The 23838-nt window shown below is 42.3% G+C and overlaps 1 protein-coding gene across 6 annotated transcripts in view; it reads right to left on the reverse strand.

The window, feature by feature from the left end:
* MICAL2 (microtubule associated monooxygenase, calponin and LIM domain containing 2) overlaps positions 1-23838 on the reverse strand; it is a 906862-nt gene that overhangs the window by 578275 nt on the left and 304749 nt on the right. For 4 of the 6 annotated variants that reach the window (XM_086955938.1, XM_086955939.1, XM_086955937.1 and 1 more), the window contains 3 exons: positions 16974-17081; positions 16621-16698; positions 5337-5523 (listed from right to left, as the gene is read on the reverse strand). In XM_086955938.1, coding sequence (XP_086812064.1) covers positions 5337-5523; positions 16621-16698; positions 16974-17081 — 373 coding nt within the window. The remainder of the gene's footprint in view (positions 1-5336; positions 5524-16620; positions 16699-16973; positions 17082-23838) is intronic. The other 2 variants (XM_086955940.1, XM_086955941.1) reach the window with 1 other exon arrangement.

Raw genomic sequence — 23838 nt, forward strand, 5'->3', positions numbered from 1 at the left:
ACAGTCCAGTCCGAACTACAAAAGCCATGTCCTTCCCAGAACGGAATCAAGCATCCGAGGACCGGATTCGAGGTAACACCTCTCATCAGCCCGGCTAGCTTGACTCCAGTGGTGTGGAGTGCCTGGGACCCACGTCTGAGCATCCCCAGCGCACTTATGGCGGAATTTGCAAACAAAACAGGAGATGGACCGAATGTGGATCAATGTCACACATTCAACCCAGTCAAAAGATCTTACAAAGTTATGCAATGAGTAGCTGTACAGACAGGAGAATCACGTTGCAAGCCTTTATGCAATATTTTACTTTTATGCACAACACTTCAGGGCGCACTATGGCATTCAGAAGGCTGAAGTTTTGAGCATGTTCTTTAGGTGCTAGAACGCACGTTTCACAGGAATAAAAATAAATAAATAATAAAGAATAAAAGTGCACCCTACCTTTCAATTATCAGCACACAGGCTTTTCACTCATGCTTCTTGAGAGGTACTTTCAAATGTGGTGGCCTCATGGGGTAACATCGCTCGGACAAGGGACAACAGGTTATAGGATCAAAAGGCCAAGTTCTTTATTTAGAACCGACCAGCCTTACTTCATGTACAAATCTCCACGCAGGGAGCCACTGTGACAGTATGTGATTTCTGCATTACACTATGAAAGCCTGTAATGTTACAGAGTAGTTTAATAAATGGATTTTTTTGTATTGATTAAATATCCTGATTCTACCATTGTAGGGTACAACACTACATGTAAATGTAAATTTTGCCCGAATGGTGTCTGAAGCTATAATGTGCCTAGGGAAATTAGGGTCAAAATGAATACTCAATTCATGTTAATAATATTAGGGATGTAGCCATTAGTAATTTAACTACATTTAATAAATGGAAGAATTCACCTAGTTGTTACAATAAAATTATGGCCTTGATTAAGCCTTCCTGTAACTAGATTGGACACCAAAGCTCTGTTTTAGGTAACATTAGCTAAAGGAAATATTGCATATTCTGTTATGAGCAGATGAGGATATCACTGTTTTCTTGAGAAATAATACCTTTGTAGGAGAAATGCAGGGTGGGGTTTATCCCATTGAATAACATTATCAAGGGGTGCATCGTAGATACCAGAGAGTAGATAAGAGTATGGTATCAGTTTTATTATTGCACAGTGTTTCAGGATGAAGATATCAGACATGCCCAAGGAGAATCTCATGTTTCCTCTAAGGTGGAAAATGTTTCCACTAACGTGGGAGAGAACGGGATACATTTCACAATTTTAATATAAATAAATATAATTTTTGCAGAAGTATATATATAGTTTTTTTAAAATAAATGGAATTTACTCACAAATACCTAAGAATAGGTTAGAACAGGGCACTTACTGCTTGCAGCTTCAGTAAGGATTCTCTGTTGTATACAATCTCTGAAGCCACTTAGGGATGTGTTGAGAGATGACGAATGATGCTGTTAGACTGCAGTGTGTTAATATGAAAAGGAAATGGATGGATGTACACATAACTAACAATAAGGTTATAGATCTAGGGAACGGAGAGGTTTTGAATAAATGCCCTCACAATAAAGTGATGTTTAAAATAAATAACATTTTAAGAGACAGGGTGGTGAAAACATGCTGGCCCCATAAAGTGAGAACCTTATGAACTTGTGGTTCCCTTAGAGCCTGTTGTGCCTGACCCCAGTACTATATTATTATTTGTACCTGTAGAGGCAGAGTATTTTTCTCTCCTCAGTGGGTTTTAGCATTAAAGTCCATCTACAGAGTGAAAGCCTCTTTCCCGTCTTGCTGGGATACCCAGTACACTTTGTTCACTGTGAGTCCCAATGTCAATGCGCAGGCAGTAAAGAGAGACTTGGACCACCTATGCCTGGAAGGTGGTAGCATCATCCTGCAGTACGCTGATGACCTCCTTGTGACCTCTCCATTACTTGAGGCCTGTGAAAGCCTATGACAAAAGACACTGTAGTTCTGCTGAACTACCTCCAAGAGAGAAGAGAAGCCTCATTGTCAAAATGCCAGTGCTGCCAAAAAGAGGTGTCTTACCTTGGTTTTATGATACTCCAAGTTACACGCAGCATGCCACCTGACAGAATGAAATTGTTTCAGGTCATTCAGCTCCTGCCCACCAAGAAAGGAATGATATCCTTCCTGTGGATAATGAACTGCTGCCGCTAATGGGTCCATGAATGCAGATGCTATGACTAATGAGCTTGCAAATTGTTTCAAGAAATTGAAAGAGACATTGTGTACTGCGCCATCATGGGGATTGCCGGACTACAAACTGCCATTCCATCTCGGTTTCAGAGCAAAATAACATTGCACATGGAGTGATGCTGCCAATGGTGTGCTGACATATCTGGAAAAGAAAGGCCTGTGGGACACAACTATGTGACTTTGCTTTCTGCAGTGATTAGGGGTCAGCAGTTCCGATGGTGAAGGACGGCTCTCATTGCATTGGACTATACTTGTATTGTCGAGGTGCCACATTTGGTGCAGATACATTTGGTATGGTTGTTGTTGTCTGGATCGACAACATTTTTCTGCTGGCAGGCACACAGGTTATAATGGCACAATGTTATCTAATTGTAATGTCATAATAAGATGCCCACCTGTTAATTTGGCAAAAGTATTACCTGCAGTAGGTTATTCTGAAGAGATCCATTCTCTTAGAAACAGATGAGACCCTAAGTAAGTTGGGGTTGAGAATGTAGAAAACAGCACCACGCCAAGATTAGACACTATTAGTGAAGACAGACTATGAGTGGTACACTGATGGTTGCACCAGCAGACTGATAGACACTGATTACAGAGCAGGGTATGCTATAGCAATAGCTGAAGTGCAGCTCTGCCACTTGGAACATCTACCCAATAAGATGAGCTGTGTGCTGAAACAAGAGCATGAATACTAGTCAAGGGTAAAACTGTTAACATTTACACTAACTTACATTATGCTTTGCAGTTCTTATTTGTGACCAGCTGTGGAGGTATCACAGATTCATAACAGAAGCAGGGCGCCTTATTAACCCCTTCACTGCGGCGGCTATTCCGCCGCAGTGCTAAGGGGGCGTGGCGGAAATGCGGCGGGCGCATGCTGGTGACGGAACCGCTCCGTCACCAGCGTCGGTTGCGCTGTGCTTATGACGGAGCGGTTACGTCATGGCCACGCCCGCTCAATAGAACGCTCAGCGCAGGCCCGGAATTCGCGCCGTGCAGGAGCGTCGGGCGGGCCATGACGGAACCGCTCCGTCATCAGCACAGCGCCACCGCGGCTGATGACGGAGCGGTTCCGTTATCAGCAGGGGAGGCGTTAAAAATGGTCCTTTAGTAAGGATCTTGTTAAAAGCAATACTATTATACACCAGGATAGCGGTAATAAAATGTGAAGCCTACACAGGAGCTAATACTAAGTTAGCCAAAGGTGATGCCATCGCTGACACAGCATTAAATGAAAGCATGTTACAGCCAGTGCAGATGGGACTAATGAACAAAGCATTCAAAAAATACAGCTCATTGAGAGAATTGTTGCAAGCTAATGTAAAGGAAGCACTATGGTCTCCAACACCAGATGAACATAGAAGGAGGATTGATGACGGATGTGAGCTGAATAATGAAGAGAGTATGTGCCTACCAGGATGAAATGCCTGTGTCCCCATGCAGTATGTTCCTTTCCCTTACAAGACTGGAGCACGGACCCTCTGATATTGCACAAGGGAGGATGAATGTGCACATGCATGTTGCTTCCCAGTGAATGGATTTAAATATTTGCTGGTGTGGGTGGATATGCTTTCAAAATGAATGGAGGTGTATCCAACAGGGAAGAATAATGCAGCAACTGGGGCATAGTACTTTAGTAAAGCCATCTCTCCAAGGTTAGGACCCACCAGGGCATTAAAAAAAAGTGATAAATAAGATCACTTAGTGCCTACATTTATGCTAAAGCGGTTGTTTTGGGGAATAAAGTATAACATGCATACCCCTTACCACCATCCAACTTGAGGCTAGGAGGAGTAAATGAGCTCCAAAATAAAAAATAAAAAAAATAAAATTTTAGTAAAGGCAACTGATCGAACAGACCAGATCATTTCTACGATCCATGGGGGCCCATCATAAAGTGTCAGAGGGACGCAGCATCTACTGATGCTGTTGAGTGAAGTACACGACGCAGTCTCAAAGAAAGGTGATGGTCAGCACCTGCAGAAAAATAGACTGAAGAGGACAACGCAGGGCAGGTCCATAAAACAGCCCCTGAACAAGACGACTGCAGACCAGGAGGAGAAGCAGATGACCGCTCACTGCATGCTTTTAAATTACTGACTGTTGCAGAAAGTGTCTGGGAACTGAGTGACTAAAGTAACACTGTAGGACTATGCATTGCATTCAGCAAATAATATTTGTTGGACACCAAATTATAAGTATGCTGCCGGTATCGCAACAGCCTGCTGATATAATATTGATCTTATCAAGATGTATCAATGTGACAATATATGCATTTTATGCAAACACTGTGTAATGCCATCCAAAGATATGTAACTAATGTTTCATATATATATATATATATATATATAGGTTTTACACTAATGTTGGATAGGTCTATCCAAAAGGGAGGATTGTTGCAATATGTGTATGAATATCCATACAAATGCATGTGTATGTACTTCAAAAGAGATCATGCTTAGATAGATCACATTATCATGAGGCCTAAAGCACAAAAGGGCTTCCTATCTGACCTTGACTGGACAAGCTTCAATAGGCTATTCTGTACCCCCTTAGAGGTCACCTTGCTTGTCCTGACTACATGATATTTCTTAATCTGGTTGTGCAAGTTATTTACACAGTGCCGAGGCAGCTTTTCTGGTCTACCCATATCTGGCTGTTTATAATTTGCATGGTGCAGACATTGCACATCCATGTAAGCCATATTTGGCTTGGTGCCTTATTCTAGTTCCGCTGACATGGCATTTAAACTGTATATAGCACCTAGAAACTTGTCACTCTGGGAAGAAGCAGTTTGATAGCACCTAAGGCTGGAGACCTGACTTCTTCCTTGCTAATTAGCAATGATGCCTGCATTTGCTACCAATAAATAATGGTAAAAGTGCACACTTGATCGAGTTAATATTTATTGGAATACCAGGGTTTCCCTGAATCAGATTCTTGCATACTGTACTAAAAATGTTATCTATTTTGTTCATGTACAAACAATAAGACCAGAAAAGTGAATTCCTATCAATAAACACACTTTCAGAGAATGGTAGACAATACGACCATTCCTAAACCCCCTTTAAGAACTCCCATGAGATAACAGAAACTGGACAATTGTTCACATTACCTTCATCTACATCAAAAGCGTATACTCCGAGGCGAAGGATCGTTGAGCAGAAGTTGCATCTGAAGCACTCCCTGTGAAAGAAGTGTCCCTCTGCGCTCTGTCGCTCCATCACATACACACGCTTTTTGCAGAAGTAACATATATCACTCCCTCCAATGTTAGCTGGGAATTCTTTTCGAAGGGATCCCTTAAAACAAGTTTAAGACATGATAAGATACAATTAGGATGGAAATTGACACATCTGTTGTCCACTGTTAGCACACTTGAATAGTGTTTGCATAATATCATGAGTATACTTGTACGCTGCATTTATGCATTAACTAACAGATAAGTGGTAAAAAGAAGCACATGAACTTTCATCAACGTTTCTAATCCATTTCTGAGCCAGTATGATTTGTTTGATTTCTTTTTGAAAGGGCCTCCTGCTGAACTGCTATGAACATGGCAATTACAGCTGCAATTTGTATTAAACACATTGATGTGACATTTATGTGTGTAAAGGTTAGACATGCAGAGGTTTAATCGATCCATGTGTTAACAAGGTCAAGGTGGCAATTAAAGATGTTCAAAGAGAAATATAATGGAAATTGATGGGTCACCTTGGGAAAGTCTGCTACATAAAGTTCACATCTACTTGTTAAAAGGAGTCTTTCCAGAGTCAAACCTTTCTTGCATATGCGCTAGAACACTTGAGGAACCATCTACTCTCACATTCCCAGCACGGTTTCCCTGTCCCATTCATCCGTAAATGAAATGTTCTTGTAGTGGGTGATTAAAAACTGCACTCCAAATACTGTCAAGCCAACAATGTTATGAAGGAACTAGAGCTCGATTACCTCACCTAGTGAATAAAGCACCTCAATCACTTGCAAACACTAGATCATGTGTTTCAAAATACTTTTAGTGTACTCGATACTGCTCTGATGATCTGTTCTAACAGCAACTCAATCCCCTGCTTACCATGATGAAGGTTCATTCATAATCTAACCAATTCCAACGTTATACAATTATCATTTGCATAAAACATGACAAGTCCCCACCAAAATTGTCTAACTCATCCAAATATCTCTTCCTCAGACTGAGACATTTTGGGGCACAATTCTCTCGCACATCATCACGATGATTATGTGACAGCGGTAGATTATAAATTCATATATATTCAGCTCTTCGTAAGAAGTATGATTCCACAACAAACTTTCTGAAACCAAAAATATTCTCAAACAGCAAAATAAACGCTTACAAAATTCCGCTTTTTATGGTCTATTTTCACAATCTAGTTCCACAAATTGCTTATTTCTACTGTAATAATCTTGCATATTACCTCTTGGTAAAATTATCAGAATCCAGAAAAAAAATCGCTGCTTACTGAAGTAAATCACATAGCGCAGAAATCTATTTTTTTATTCATTCCCCACATTTTCTTACTGATATTGAAAACACTAAAACTGGGCACTTCCCTTTCAACCTAATGTTCAATCAATCTCACACCCATTCAAGGCTTCTCTCATCCAAAGGCCACTCACTGGTTCAATGTTTCCACTACCATTCCTTTCCAAAAATACATCTTCACTCATTTCACACTTGATCACTACAGCCATATCCTTCCTTAGAACCTCAAAGAGCTGTTGTGACCCACACATAAGTTCGACCGGGGCTCTTGAAAACTTGATGCTATGCAATACAGGCAATACAGGTTCCACTCCTACCATAACAATGAATTAGCATTTTTCAATGTCTAAGGTGATTCCAAATGAAATGCTGAGAGGAGACATCTTACATTCATCATCCTAGTAGATTGGTCCGCAGCTTTTAAAATGGTGTAGCATGGCATAATCCTTAAATTTGTCTTCAACATACCTAAAGAACTTCCCTTCGGTAATGCCTTATGTGGTAGAGACATGATCTTGCCGCAGATTCCTTACCTTTGAATTTCCCAGGCGTCAGACTGGATCCGGAAGATTTTTCTTCAGGCAACACACCTGCACGCCATTAGGTGGCGTTGGTCGCACTAGAAGTGACGTCTGCGTCACCTATATAGGCGCCACCTTAGCGTGCTGACGTCATTTACCTTTTCATGACTTTCCACGCCCGAAGTGCAGAGCCATAAAGGGTACTGACACTGGTATGTTTGAAAACTTGGGACCTCAAAGGGATCTGTCCTGACCCTAGAAACCTGTCCGCAGTATGGGGAGGATGGGTTGGTCAGTAAGGAATTATGGCTATATCGTGCCACTACCAGATAAGACGTTACCGAAGGTGTAACATGTTCAACTTGTTCATCTGAGAGAGACATCTAGCCGCAGATTCCTTACCTTTAAATAAATACCCAAGTGATATCATCCCTGGAGTAGGGACTGCAGAAAAGTTCAGACTAGGATATCCTGCCGTAAAATTTGGCCAAAATGGCCTTATGTGAAGACTTTACTGTCTAGGCATTAATGTTTTGTAAACAAGTGTGAGGATGCCCACGGCTGCCTGACAGTGGTCCAGGACGGACCCCATGTGCTAATACAGTGGTAGCAGCTTTAGTTTAGGTTGAATCAGTCTTAAGCCTTCAGGAGGTTACTTCTGTACCAGAGCATAACAAATATTGATGCAGAGGATGATCCATTGTGAGATGGTCCTCTTCTGCATCGCACAACCCTTCTTCCCTCTAACATAGGCCACGAAGAGTTAGTCCTTCACCCAGAAGTCTTTAACGCGGTCAAGGTAGAATGACAATGCTCTTTTTTAGTCCATACGATGGAGTCGCTTCTGATCTTTAGAGGGATGCGGAGGGCTTAGAAAGTGGGCAAGGTGACAGAATGTCCCACATAGAAAAATTTAACCACTTTCGGGAGGAAAGAGGCCGTAGTGTGAAGCACTAATTTATCAGGGAATATTGTTATAAAGGGAGGCTTGGATGATAAAGACTGCAGTTCACTCTCTCTTCTGGCAGAGGTAAGTGCCACTAAAAAGCTGTTTTGATGGTGAGCAGCCAGAGGGGACAATTATGCAAGGGCTCAAAAACACACACATGAGGAAGGTGAGAACCACACTGAGGTTCCACTGAGCCACATGAAAGGGGCAGGTGGGAACATATGTACGAGGCCTTTAAGGATTCTATGTACAATGGTTTATTTAAATAAGGAGGGTTGGTCTGGCAGCCTCAGGGTGCCCAGAGCAGAGCACTGTTTGTCAAGGGTCAAAATAAAAAGCAACACATCAGAAAGGGAAGCAGATAGAGGGTCAATAGAATTTTCTGTACAGTAGGATACAAATTTGTTCCGCCAGCAGGTGGATACCATCTTGTTGGAGGGACGCCTGGCTGGCAGAATAACATCACAAATTTCGGCAGAAAGGTCATAAGCTATCAACTGCTGCCAAGCAAGTAGGCGTAGAGTTGACAGGTTCGGGTGGAGGATCCTCCCCTGCTGCTGCAACAGAAGAACCTCTCAAAGGGGTAGCCTGATCAGAGGATTGATGCTCATTTGCAGAAGTTCAGGATAACAGACTCTCTGTTCCCAATCTGGAGCCACAAGTTATTCCTGAGCTCCTTGACAACTCTGGGAAGGAGTGGTGTGGGCGGAAAGGAATACAGGAGACCTGAGCTGTCCTCAGATGAAAAACGCCTCCAAGCAAGAGCCACCTTAGAAACTCCAGCGCCCAAAACTGCTGACATTGCCCGTTCTCAGCAGAGGTGAACAGATCTAGCCAAGGGTCTCCCCACTGTTAAAACAGAACTTGCGCCACCTCCGGATGGATATGCCACTCATGATCTGCTAGGCATTGATGCCAGAGTTCGAACGCCCTGGCGTTCAGGGAACCTGCCAGCTGTTGAAACATCAGAGAAACGCCCTGTTGTTCCAGCCACGTCCAGAGACTCCACTCCACTCAGTTTGTTGCAGTACCACATGTCAGTAGTGTTGTCGTGAAAACGTGAACTAGCCTTCCTTGATGGAGGGTAGGAATGCTTACAATGCCAGTCAGATTGCTCAGAGCTCTAACATCTTGCTGTGGGGTCCAGATTCCACCAGATACCCGAGTCCTCTGATCTCTACCTGTCCCAAGCAGCCACCCCATCCCAGGAGAGATGCATCTGTCACTACTGTAAGATCTGGTTGGAGAATGGAGAGGGGTCTGACTCTGACCCAATTGAGGTTCGTTATCCAAACCTGCAGGTCTGGCACAGTTCCCTCCGAGATCTGCACCATGTTGGCTGGATTCCCCTGATGCAGTGCCCATTTGAACTTCACGTCCCAATGCAGAGCCATCATAGCATATGCCATCTGGCATGTGATACTAACAGGATGCAGGAAGCCATGAGGCCCGACAGCCTCAGAGTCATTCTTACCGAAATCTAGGATAGAAGTTGAACATCAGTTATTATAGCCTCAATATCCTGGACTAGCCACTCGGGAGGATAGGCCACAAACTGCATTGTCCCAGAACAGCTCCGATCAAAGGGAGCATTTGAGAGGGAGGCAGGTGTAACTTCGGCACATTGATAGTGAAACCCAGCGAATGCAGAAGGTGCGCTGTAGTCTGGAGGTCCAAGACGACAGCCTGGAAAGAGCCTGCCTTCAGCAGCTAGTCATCGAGATAGGGGAAGACTGGCACCCCTGATCTGCACAGATAAGCTGTGACCAACATCATCACTTTGGTGATCACCCAAGGGGTGCTGGTAAAAACCAAAGGGAAGCAGTGAATAGAGTGCTCATGGCCTACCATAAACTGCAAGTAGCATTGCAGGGCCGGCAGGATGGAGATATGAAAATAGGCGTCCTGGAAGTCCAATGCTACCATTCAGTACACTAGGTCCAGGGCAGACAGGACCTGAGCCAATGTGAGCATCTTAAATTTCTCCTTTTTGAGGACGTAGTTGGAGGCTTGAAGTTCCTGGATAAGACTAAAGTCCTTGTCCTTCTTCGGGACCAGAAACTAGCGGGAACAGCAAACACAGCCTACTTCTGGGGCCGAAACCCTCTCTATGGCTCCCCTGGCCAAAAGAGTCATAACTTCCTCCCTGAGCAAAATTAAATTGTACTCCATCAGTAAGACGGAGGAAGGAGGTATGGAGGAGGTGTGGTCTTGAAGGAGAGGTAGTAGCCACTTCGGATGATCTGGAGGACCCACCTGTCTGATGTGATATTGTGCCAGTGGTGGATGTGATGGCTTATCTTGCCACCAACTGTATACTCATGATCTGGAAGGTCAAGACTAGGAGGGCTTGTAGAAGGAAGCTGCCTGGTGGGTGGGGGTTTGACCAACCCTCACTCACCTGGAACGAACCGTGCAGGGGTAGTGCAGTTCGTGTGGCTCATTGGCTGGGATAGGTTTGGCGCAGTTAGCCATGAAAGGAGTGAAAGGCAGACTGGGAATGGGGAGCAGCTGAGAGTCCCAATGACTTAGACTTAGCCCGGGATTCGTTAAAGCGTTCCAGTGCCACGTCTGCCTTGTTTCCAAAGATATGGTGCCATCAAAGAGCATGTCCATAAGCAAGGCCTGGACCTCCCCTGAAAAGCTAGATGTTCTCAGCCAGGCATGGTGTCTAACTGCTACCATCATGGAAATCACTCTCCCAGCGAGTCGTCGCGTCTAAACCACATTGAATGGAGAACATAGCTTCATCTCTACCAGCTGATACTGCTAGGGAGAGGATAGCTTGGGCCTCCTTCGGGATCTGTAGCAGCACTTGCGCAACTATTTCCCACAGAGTGTGGCAATAACAGCCTGATAAGCATGCAGTGTTCACCAACTGCAATGCAAGGCTGGCGGAAGAAAACATTTTCTTGCCCCAGCTGTTCAGCCTCTTGGATTCCCTGTCCGAGGTAGCAGCAGGGAATGCACCATATGCAGTGGAGGCTTGAACCAGCAAAATCTAGGGTGGGTAATGAGGAAGTTTGGGTCACCCGGAGCAGGGCAGAAGCAGTGGACAATCATCCTGTTCAAAGAAGCCCATGTACTGTGCTTGGACCGGGTACCCAGAAGGATGACCGTGAGGACTTTGTTGAACGTGAGCAAGGGTACCAAAAAGGAAGCTCACGGCTGTAGCACCTTTGTCAAGTTGTTAGTCTTGATCACCACTGTGGGTAGCTAAAAGTCAAGGACCTCAGTTTCCCTGCACACCACCATTGCATAAGATGCAACCTCCTCCGTAGCCATGATAGATGTCAGGACTGATACCCCTTGTGCTAGCGCAGTGGTAGCAGTCTTAGCTCTGGTGGAGTGAGCTCTTAAGTCTTCAAGAGGCTACTCCTTTGCCAGAGCATAACAAATCTTGATGCAGAGGACGACCCATCATGGTATGATCCTCTTCTGCACACGAAGAGTTTGTCATCCACTCAGAACTTTTTGTACAGTCAAGGTAGAGTGACAATGCTCTTTTTGGGTCCATACGGTGGTGTCGCTCCTCCAGCAAGGGTTCCGAAGAGGAAGCTCCCAGCTGGTGAACCTTTGTCAAGATGTTAGTCTTGACTGCTACTGTAGGTAGCTGAAGGTCAAGAACCACAGTTGTCCAAAACACCACCATTACATAAGATGCACCTCCTCTGTAGCCATGATAGGAGGATAAAAAGCACCAGTGTCTACAGGTATCTAGACCACTGACTTCACACAATTCCTCAAACCAGTCCAGATCTTGTTCGTACTGCTGGTATTAGAAAGATTCCAATGTCAGCTGGCATTCTTCTCCCAAGCCTGGATTGTCCGAATAAGGCTCAGAGAACAATATAGAACCAATGGGCCTGGTCGGCACCAGAATCGGTCGACGAGGTGCTTGTTCTGTATTATCAAGGATCAGAATAGGGCTGGTGCCCTCGGTGGGAGAATTGGTGTCAGGACCGGTATCGTGGAAGGTCGCAGTGGGATCCCTGTGCGGATCCGGTGGGACATCTGCACCGGAGAGGTTAGGTCACTCAAAAATGAAGTGCATGGCCTTCATGAAATTCTTCAGTTGAGGGGGGTTGTTACCAGTTAAACGTGGAGGCGCGGAGCCGACCCAGGCGCAGGTTCTGGGGAACGAAGTTTTAACACTGATGTTCCTTCATCTCATCGGCTGATGGACAGGAAGCACGCTTTGACTTCTTGTGCTTCTTATGCTTCTTACCCGAGTGTCCCGAGGATCTTGAGAGGGACAAAGAAGTCTTGGGACTTCAGGAGTGGTTCTGGGACCGTCCTGTTGAATGGGAGCGAAACTGCAGAGAAGTTGGGTGTGATGTCACCTCGGGCCACAAGCAGCTTTAGGGACCGCTTCCTGAAAGCCTTCGGAGCCATGGCCTGGCATGATCGCGCTCCAGACACAAAAGGCAAACCACATGCGGGTCTGTCACTGACAAGGTAGAGTGAAAGGCGCTGCACGTTTGAACCCTGAAGTCTTCCTAGATGACATGACTTCCTACACCCCAAAAAAGGGGTTGACAAAAAAAGTAAAAATATCCGGTCAAAAAGTGAAAAAGGGTAGCTCTCTTTATTTATTAGTGCTTGACTAGTCGGGAAAGAAAAGAACTGATGTCAGTACGTCAAGGTGGCGCCTGTATAGGTGATGCAGATGTCAGAGCATTGATATTCTTGCCCCATAGCCCCTTTTATATAGGACTAAGATTTTCTTGGCTAAGTAAGTCCAACACATTCTAATGACAATGGCTAACATGCTTTCTCTAGAAAAAGTATTCCCTAAAGTGAGTTCTTAGGCAACCTAAACGTCAAAAGGATCAAATAAATTCTACCATCTTTTGCATCAGCAATAGCATTGTGAATTACCACAATGCTCTTTCCCTAAGGCTATCACACAAAAGTTTACTTCACCTTTAAAGAACTCCGAAAGAAGCTATAAAACTAATAACTAATAAATCAATTAGGGAATGAAATGTCTAACAACCACCCTCATTGGCCAGCATTGGCTCGCTATAAAAGCATGTATAAAATTTTAAATGTGTTTTACCATGTATAGGACTAGATCACTGTGACATAAAAAAGAAAAGGCTACCTAAACAAGTAATTATGTAACTGCCTCACTCTTCCTTCTACCAAAACTAATAATTTATTGGTCTAACGGAAGAACATCAAAACATCTCCATAGCAGTATCACAAATCTGGAACATCTCTGCCACAGGACCACAGATTTTGCAGCAACCCTTGTCCCTTTCACTAGAAGCTGAAATGCAGCTTTTCTCATTTCCCAATGTGCTTTGATCTCTGTCCTTTACAGTTTATGGCACAGCAGCTAGAGTTCATAATACCTTAATTTAAAAAAATAAAACGGTTAGTTTCTAAAACTTGGTTTCACCATCATATAACATGATTTGAGGTCCATTTCGTATGCACTTCTATCAGAGGAAGAAAAAGAGAACAAACACAACATACAGGTATACCAATGCTTGTATTTCACAGCAGCATGACTGTTCGTTCACAAGTATGCTCATACCCATCGATATAAACAGCTTCACAGATCCAACGAGTCATACAAAAGTGGCCATTCTAAACTCCCTTGGGAGATTCTTAATCAAAGGCTACTGGATGTATTCACCTGAGGATAATTCTTGATCTAACATCAACATCTGTGGTCAACATTTAATATCTTGGTGGATTTCCTCAGAAGAACAATTATATGCCTATAATGATTAGTGAATCATTCCCATAGAGGTATCAGACAACAACCAAATTACGCATGCTACTGAGGTACCACTAATTAGTCCTTTTTATTTTGGAAGATCTCATCTTAACAGTGAAGATACAGCTATGCATACCGTACACACCAGTAGGTGCAGCCATATATTTGGTTTGACTCCTTCCCCTGTAAATAAATTGCCCATTATACCTTGCCATTTTCTCTCTTTTTGAACCTGTGCAAAGCTCCCGTCTCCTACACTGAAGTTCAAGTTTTTTTTTTATTGGTAATTCTTCCACTCTATCTAAATCATCGGTTAGATCAATGGTACCTAAAGTAAGTCCATGAGAGCCAGATCGCTGCCAAGTTCAAATTCTATTAAAAGAGATTGTCTAAGTGAATTTAAACTCATTTACATTGTCAGTGGTTGTCCTGAAAATCCGTCCTGGATAGAGCTGTTTTGGACCTAAATTGGTCACCCTTACTAGCAAGTTCTCAAAAAATTGTTTTACAAAACACCTTAGCCAAAAGAGAATAAAATAAATGGTAACATGTTGCATGCTTTACATATAAACCTTACCACAAAAACGTAAAGGCCCTGAACAATTAAGACAATAAGAAAGTGAAAACTGCAAATACCTTCACTAAGACTACCACTTGACGGAGAAGAGGCATTATAGAAAATAAATCATTTAAAAATCTGAGTTTGAGGGACTGTGCAGTGATGAAATAACAAATGTATTAAACAGCCAAACAGTGGAGAAATACTTATCACAGCAACTTGTATGAGACTATCCAATTGCTAATGGAATCATCCTTTGAATATAATGAATGCAACAGCAGCACCTGTAACATACACAGTCATTTCATCTTTATAGAGCATAGAAAAGCCTGAAATCAAACTTCTCTGCCATATATATATATTTTTGGGCAGTCGCCAGTGGACAGTTATAGTCAGGACTTTTTAGTTCTGCTAATAGCGCAGTTTGACAAACTATCACGAAATTTTCAAAACTAGTTTGTCACTCACATCAGCAGCTGTCTGGAAAGTTTCAGGGTGATTCATCAAGCAGGGAACAGGAAAAAGGGGAGGTACCAAACCAAAACACATTTCCCCCCTGCAATTTCCCATAGGGAATTTAGACAATACTACAGCCAGAACCGCTGAACGGAATGGCACCAAATTTGGCAGAAAGTTAGATTTTGGTCCAGAAAGAGTGTTTTCTGTAATTTGGTGTAAATCTGTTCAGTAGTTTTGGAGTTCTCAAAGAAAAAAATGTATGCACATCTAGAGAAGCGGATCCACCGTGGAGGATTTGTGGATCCACGCGACAACAGCTTTGCCATGATTTGCTGACCACAACCTGGCAGCTGCCAATTTATTAATAAGGAAACGGTTCCCAGAGGTGTGGGAATATAGTTGAAATGGGATACAATGGGTCAGGATAGAGGTATCCTGACCCCATGGGACCACTGGAGGGGTCTGTGAGGGCCCCCCCCCTCATGGGAAAGAAATTGTGGGCACACCTTTTGTGCGCAAGTATGTGTGATCCACTGTGGTGCTCGGCACAAACCCCTGTGTGAATCCATGGCAGATGGATCAGAACCCAATTTGTTTTAAATATGTCCATTCACACAACCACTCAGACACCCATAAAGCCGCTAACACATCCCCTTAGTGACCCATAAAGCCACGCAAACACCCACTTATACACTCATATAGCCACTCACCCACCCACTCATAGACCCAGAAAATCACTCACAGACCTGTAGAGGCACACACACACACACCTGCAGACCCCATACATGTACTAAAACACCCACTCACAGACACACCCAGCCACTCACAGACCCACACAACCAGTCATACACACATTGACACGCCCACCACACATCCACACACCCACTTAACTACACAACTACTCACACCCAGGTTACAGAGAAATTGTATTTAGGAATTAGTGTTAAAATGTGTAGAAATTCACAGAAAAAACAAAGGTTACGGGGACGTTGTAGTTGGGAAATAGAATTTAAAGAAACCAAAAGCTGCAGGGACGTTACATTTAGGTTCAGATTTTACACACACAAAACCATAGAAATTCAGCAGTTATAGTTAGTTATCTCAAGTTACTATAACTTGTGCCCTATGGTAACTATATCTCACGCGCTTGCCATGCACTGCTAAGTACCCAATATATTCTATTACTCATCACATTTTCTATTACATCATTGAAAATATCATGAGTTCTAGTTAGCTTAGGGCATGATTCATAGTTACTTGAGAGAATTATATCTATAACAGCGGACTTTCTATGGCTTTGTGTGTGTAAAATCTGAACCTAACTAACGTCCCTGTAACCTTTTGCTTTTTAGTAAAAAAAAATATATATATATATAAATATATAGATATATACACACTAGACCTGGCAGCTTATGGGCGCCAGCTTGTTAAATAATGAACAAATATTAACTTAGGTTTGTTTTTATTTCACTTATAAGCGCACTGTAGCAGAAGTTAAGTATTCAAACACCAGCTACACAAAGCTGACTACCATGCAAGCCATTGTTGATGAGGTTTTTGTGTTGAGCAAATGCTGAACATGCATTAGCTCTGGTGTAGAGGTTGAGAAAGCAACACATTTTGAAGATAGTTTTGCCCATGCCTCCAGATTCATGCATTAAAACGTGTGTCAATACCTTCCCACTGTGGAGAGGAGAGGTACAGGGAGAGACAGAAGAATCAGACAAAATGGCGGCTCCATCTAATGCCTGCATCTGAATTCAACAGAAAAGGATCAATCAGAAATGATATCACATCGCTGAAAATGTACAGAGCCAACTTTGAAAATGCATATAACTCAACTTGTGACAGAAATGTTAAAGAGAAATATATGGATGATTTAAACTTTGTCCAAAAATATTTACAGTACCACAATTGTTTGCCTTTGCACATCTTTCTAGGGTGCTTCAAGCTTTTACATTATGAACTTTTGAAGGAAACTTGCATTTCCCAACCTAAAGTGTGTTCGCTAGTGGAGTCTTCTTCTTACCCGTTCTGGAGAAGAAGAGTGCTCTTTGGGTCTGTGATCATTCAAATAAAGATTGATAAGAACTTGAGCCATTGCACCTACTCCTCTTGACACCTTCCCTACTGTCATCTGCCCAACGAAAGGAAAGAGATGAAGAACAGAGAAAGGAATCTTCATAAATAAAAGACACAAAGACAAGTTCTTTAGAAGATAAGAAAAGCGATGAGTGGCAAACAAGCAGACAAGCGAGCATGCACACTTTCTTTTGTGTAGTGAGTATACAGACACACAGTGCAAAGAAGTCATACAAAAACCTCAAGAGAATTATAGTTGGCCACAAAATTGTGTGTATTCACTGATGTACATATGCACCATGATTGAAGCGAAGAATATGGAGTAAATCTGTTTGACAGTGTAACCTGTAAACTCTGGTTACGGCTTTTAGGTCTATGACTCAGAGGGACACCAAGACCTCATAACTTAACTTGTTATGCATGTGAATATGTACTTATGTACTGAACACCAAAAGTATATATGTGCGTGTGTACTAGACATCCACACTTCCAGTACTTGCAGGCAAGCATTAAAGCATAGTCTGCTCTACATCCTACTAGCCATGTTTAATAATGCTGATAACAGATCACTAATGAAACTCTATACAAGGCAGATATTGCCTTTCCTGTTCTGTCAGCTCATCCAGTGGATTCTCAGTTAACACCAGCATCAATCACGCTTGTTTTCAATGCCATACATGAGACACCAGCAGCTTATTCACCATGACAGCATCAAGTGTATATATTTACACCTATGAACCTATCATTTACAAATTTTAATCTTCTAAACATTGTTCCATACCTAGAGTCCCTCCAAACACACATCGCCCTCACAATGACTCTTACACTAATGAAATACAGCGTTTGGAATTTGCACTTTAAGACATACATTCCATGGTCTCCCATGACCTCAACCTAAATGGTCTGATCCCTGACCTCCAACTCCCACTCCCACTCCAAACAGGATTCTATCAGACAGCAGCACAAGCGTATGGACACACATATAGCAAGAGAAGACAGCAGGGTTATTAACCATCAGCCAGCCAATCACTGTGACTGCCTAACTCTCCCACCACAATCACCAATAAAGAAATGTAGCAAGGAAACATAACTGAAAACATGCATATGAATACTTACTCTGTCATCAATCAAAAGAGAAGACTCTACGGAAATGAATTCACCTCTTGGTCCCTATCTATGTTACTTAGAATTATATCCCATTTGGGACCCAGTGCTTGCTTTTCTGACTACCATAGTGTAGTTCACTATTATGACGTTCTTCTTAATGCGTTCTCGAATTCTAATTTACTTTTAATTTTCTCATATAACTATAAATTTACAATTTCAAGAGTAAAAACGCTGTGAAATATAATTTTACGTAATTAAATTAATACAGGGGGTTTTAAATATAATTTCACTTAAATGGGTTTTTAAAACAAGAGATAGTCTAAGATTAAGGTAGAGAGTTTAAAGGAGGTCCAATTAAATCTTGGTACAACAATGACATGACCTGTTATAGGAGACATAGCTGGTTGTACACATGGTCCTTATAGAAAGAACCGGAATCTAATAATTACTTATTCGTTTTTACTCTGTGTCAATAGAACCGTTAATTTCTTTCTTTCATTTACCCAAATTAGTTTGGTCTTAGTATTCCGGAATATTTATGCATCTCTCATCCAAGAACCTAGAGCATGCCCCAGTAGTTCCAAGCTCCACTGACAAAACAACTAAACAAAAACACATGGTGGCGAAGAAGCACCAACTTGACAGGCTGCCAAAACGTCAATTTTGTCATTACAGAATGTGCTTCTGGTTTACTAATATACCAAGCACACTCCTCCCGCCCATCAAACATGTAATGAATTCCAATTATCATGTCTATCTCTTCTACCTGACTATGTAGGTTTCGGCTTTACATTTGAGCCTTTTCCGAAACTAAATCTCCGGCTTTTTATTTCCTTGTTTTTAATGTAGGAATCTGTAACTTTTTCCACATCCCCTTTAAAACTATGGTCACTTTATTGCACCCTCCTCTGCTACTCATCTCATGACTTGATACTACTTCTCAGTTGCATTATTGACATTGTGTTTCATACTATTCCTGCTCCTCTTCCTCCCGCCCCCATTTTATGCAGTTTGCAATTTTTGCAATTTGCTGCTCCCTGCTCTACCTCCCCTCCTGCACCTATTCCACCAGCCCTTTAACTCCTGTTCCATGCATTGCTAAGGTGGGAGCAGAAGTGAGTCAGCCCAGTAGCCATTGGAGTCGTGACATTTTTGCTCTACCTGTACACGTCACAGAAACCTTGTTTTTACATATACTTGGCCATATACTCTGTGTGTCTAACTTTATTAATGTGGAGTGACGCATTCAAGTGTACTCCTGAAGTGTATTCATTGTTGAAAATTAGAGAATTATGAATGTGTGCACATTTATGTTTAGCTTAATTATGAAAACATTTAGTTCTCATTTGTATTTACACTTATGTTTCCAGTTATATTGCATTTATTGAAACCATATTGCATATGTAACCATGAATGAATTCTTCAGCTTGCAGTTATTTTGAAGTTATATGTGCATCTATAAGCATGTATTTGAAGTGCACATTGAAAATGCTTAACTAAAGTTAGCTTGACGAGGCCTTTATTGCTTAATACAAAATGTTTTTTTTCTTTTTTCTTCATCTGCATGCTCTTTCCTTTTGCAGGTGCAGTCTCATGATTTCATAGCTAGAGAAAGGAGTATTGTACATTAGACATAGTGATGCTTGAGAAGAGACATCTTGGCAAGAACGCAAAGATTTAATGAGCAGAAGAAGCCTCCTATTTATCGCATATCAGGAACGACGTTGCTCAAGGTTGATTTGGTCGTTCGAGTTCCATGGGATGGGAAAATAAACTGATGTTGCAGAGTCACATTTTGAGAAAGAGAAGTAATTGGGTTTTTGGCGATGTGTTAAGAGATATGGATACTCCTGAAACTTTCTGGCCTTAATTATTGTTCACACTGAAAGGCTATACTGCAGACCCCTTTTGACTTTGAGAGGTCCAGATCTCTCTGCTTCCTTTTGTCCTTGTGAGTGTGTGGCTTTATGCTAAACACCGATTTCCATTTTCAGACTACTTCTATTTCAGTCTTCACTATGCTGACACCTTCCTTCCTTAATTCCTGAATCCTTTGAGATCTTCTATGCTAAATCATTCTCATTCTAGCTTTGAGCCTGGATTAGATGACCCTTAAATTGGACAGCGGGATTTATTGGGCCAGCTGCGAGGAATAAGGTTGTCTTAGTTGAATGGGGCTTTAATTGAAGGGATTGGACTGAAAATAAGTAAGATGCTTTTACAAGACCACTGTAATAGCTGTTTACAGGGAAATTGTTATTGAATTTGGATGCGGATATATGTAGGAACTGCTGATTGGGAATTTAGTAGACACGGATGACCTAGTGAGATAAGGTGCTCATGACATTTTGGAAACCATTATTTTAGAATAAAAATAAAAATAAAAATCAGAACCTTTTGCAGGATAGGTAGAAGTTACACAGAAAGAACACTGAACTATAGCCCTGATGACGTCCTACGTTGGACTAAACGCCTTGGCTGAATTTATTAGGAACTTCTGTTGATGAACTGCTACAAGCTTGTCAATTAATATTGATGAACTGTCATAATCGTTGTGGAAACACTATCCTAAAGTGAAGTGCAATAAATTGTGGATCTGTGGATTCAAGGAAATCTGTATTTTTGATTGAATCAGTTGGGAACAAATTTGCATTTGCAAATACTGATTACTGAATACGGCGCTCCCTTCATTGTGGTATTTTACATTGGAGGTGGTCCTGCAGCAGTGGGTTACAGAAGGTTGGGCGTGATTGATTGGATTGATAACACTGAATTGATATAGCAAAAATTCTGTCCTGTGCACACCAGTTGGAAACCCTCACCGCTTGGGATTATTATTGACCCTTACATCTGCTAATATTTGGATAGGAGTTTCTTTAAGGAACGCCAATTCCTGTTTCTTAGTATCTGTATTGCTGTGACTGTGTTCTTTGTATGCCTTATGTTGCTGAGACTAAACCTATTCTGGTGTTTCAACTTGCCTTTTATGATTCTGTATCTTAATAATGTGATTTTGATGTGCACCTATGTTGAACTGATTACTAATTTGCAATAGACCAACTAAACTTCACCTAAAGATTCCTGGTCCTCATTGTGTGGCCAAATGGGCTACACGGTAAAGTTAAATTGCAAATGTGTTGTTAACTCCCTTGCCTTTCAGGCAACTAAAACGTTCCATTGGATGAAGACTGACCTCCCCTTCAATGCACACCTTTACCAGTGTGCCACACTATCAGTTTTCAGCTAATTGCCACACAGGAAGAGATTACTTAATTAGAAGGGGACTGGGAACTTCTCTTGTCTGTCTCTTTTGGCCCCACTAGGCATGGAAGAAGTGTAGCTTACAAACCACAATCAATCTTGCTGAAACCGGTTCTGATGAGTTATTTTTGTTGAATCTGTTTTCTTGAAATTTTAACTATGAAAGACATTCAATGATTGAGGAATTCAAACTGGCGAATGTCTTTCGTGTCGATTTTTTTTAATGCAGGTTGTTTTTCTTATTCACTTTTTCCCTGTAATTAAGAAGGATACTTTGGCTTTTCTTAGGGAGTCATCATCCTATACCCCCTGAATTTCACACCTACTCCTTCCCCTCCTAATTTATTTTTTTTCCATCTTCTTCCCAGAACAGCCACCTTCATTCTTTTTCTTTAAACAGGGAAGGTACCCCTTGCTCTCTTTCATATTAAACTTTCTCCTTTTTAGGTCTCGACCTGCCAATGCCCTTGCGCATTGCTGGCGAAACATATAGAGGGCCACCAGCAAATCCTACCAAGAGGTTTTGGAGTGCGGATTAGGCCCAGTGCATGTGAGGCATTCAAGCGTGAAGCTTCACCAGCTCATGCTCGGCCTCACTTTCTTTCCTTATTGCTCACACCCCATATGCTCGTTCCCACCCCGACTTTAAAGGAACGCCGCTCCCCTGGTCCCCCACCAAGCAATCGCGAGAGCTTGTTTTTTAATTGCTGATCTTCTTTCACGGCCGTGCTACTGCAGCGTGGCCAATGCGAGTACAGAGATGTTATCCCTTTCCTTTGCCAAGACTTTCTGAGATTACTGTTCCCTTCAATGCTTCTCAGCTATTTGCAAGGCTTCTCACGCAGCCCCTGCGCATCCCAGGGGGCCAGCTGTAGATACTCGACCCCATGTTACCAGAGCGTTTTACATGAGTACCAGTTGCCTTACAAAGATACACATTAATTTTTATATTTTGAGGCACACAGAGAGATTTCACCAGAATCACAGGATGCATGAGCCGCCCACCAGACTCGATCCTAGTTCACCCGCTTCAAGGTCGGCCTCTCTAGCCATTAAGCCACATCAGTCTGGTATACGTACAACATAAAACCTGAGGACTTAAGCAAACGTGCCCATCGGAACATGCTGTGTTTGCGCACCATTATGTTATCAGAATAACATGCAACTGGTAATGCTTCATGGAGCTACTGCCGAGGCAACATAACAGAACAAGCACGGGCCGGCTTAAATTAAGAACTCTATTTAAGTAAACAATTTGAGTTTACCCCCAACACAAGCCGAAATGGTTTGTTGCAAGTGGCGTGCGTCTGATTTCAGCCGCACCCCAGTACTTAATAGGTCGGGGAAAAAACAGGTTATTGTTAAATAGGCTTCCCGGTGTTATCACTCCCTTTTCGACCCCATGCATCTCCGCTCTGAAGGAAGCGAGGAGCCGCGTTTTAGTCATTGCCCTGCCCTGGGGCCAACATTCTTGAGGCTCTCGTCCAGAGCACTTACACCTACTTGATGCATTTTAAAATTCCTCTTACCAATTTTATATAGTTGTGCTCGTCTTTCACTTACACAAAAAAACGCCAATTGTGGCAGACTAAAGCCGGTGATACAAATTAATGCCGGTGCCGAACACTGGCTCAAATTAAGAACTCGACCCATGTAATAAATTGGAGTTCACACACAAAACAAGTTTAATTGTTTAGCTGCAAGTCGCGCAAGCGTGTTGTTTTTTTTTTCTTTCATGGGGGTGGAAGAAAGTAGCCAACTTATGTCACAGAATCTAGCCCTTCATATCTCGAAAATCTGCTTACAACGCTTACGACCGTTACATTGCGCGACATTGATCAACGGTAGCTTTGCCAACTTTTTATTAAGCCATCACGTGCACTCTGGTACTTAATTTGAAACGGTGAATAACAGAACGCGCTGATATATAAAAGCATTTCTAATGCTGCAGCAGCACGTTTCCTTTGTGTTTTCTACCAAACAAATGTATGCCCACATAGAGAGACTTGTTATTTTAAAGATGTACGTTATAAGGGGCCGTGTAGACTACTTCCGTGGACGAAACTTTCACGTTGGGTTTTGGTGGTCGGACAGGTTTTTGTTCCATACGGAAGATCATTGTCTGACTTGTGCATTTAATCTGTTGACTAAATTATTAAATGCAGAACCAGCCCAGCTGAAGACGGGCTCCATACCGTTCATCGCAGATTAGTTCTAGATTCCGTGATTCGCTCCTGCGAAAATTCTCTTCAACTGACCTTTAAGAGGGCCGGTCCCACATTGAAAACTGTATTTGAAACTGGTCCCCATTGTGCCGTGTATTTACTTACCTCCTTAACATTACAGAGGCGGATGGTTTTAGCATGGTCGGATTGGTAAGGCAACCACCCAATTCTGACAATGAGCTGGTATCTGAGTAGCAGCTGTGTACCGCGTTTTAGGTC

This window comes from Lissotriton vulgaris, chromosome 2_1, assembly GCF_964263255.1.
Source record: "Lissotriton vulgaris chromosome 2_1, aLisVul1.2, whole genome shotgun sequence".
Classification (NCBI taxonomy): Eukaryota; Metazoa; Chordata; class Amphibia; order Caudata; family Salamandridae; genus Lissotriton; species Lissotriton vulgaris.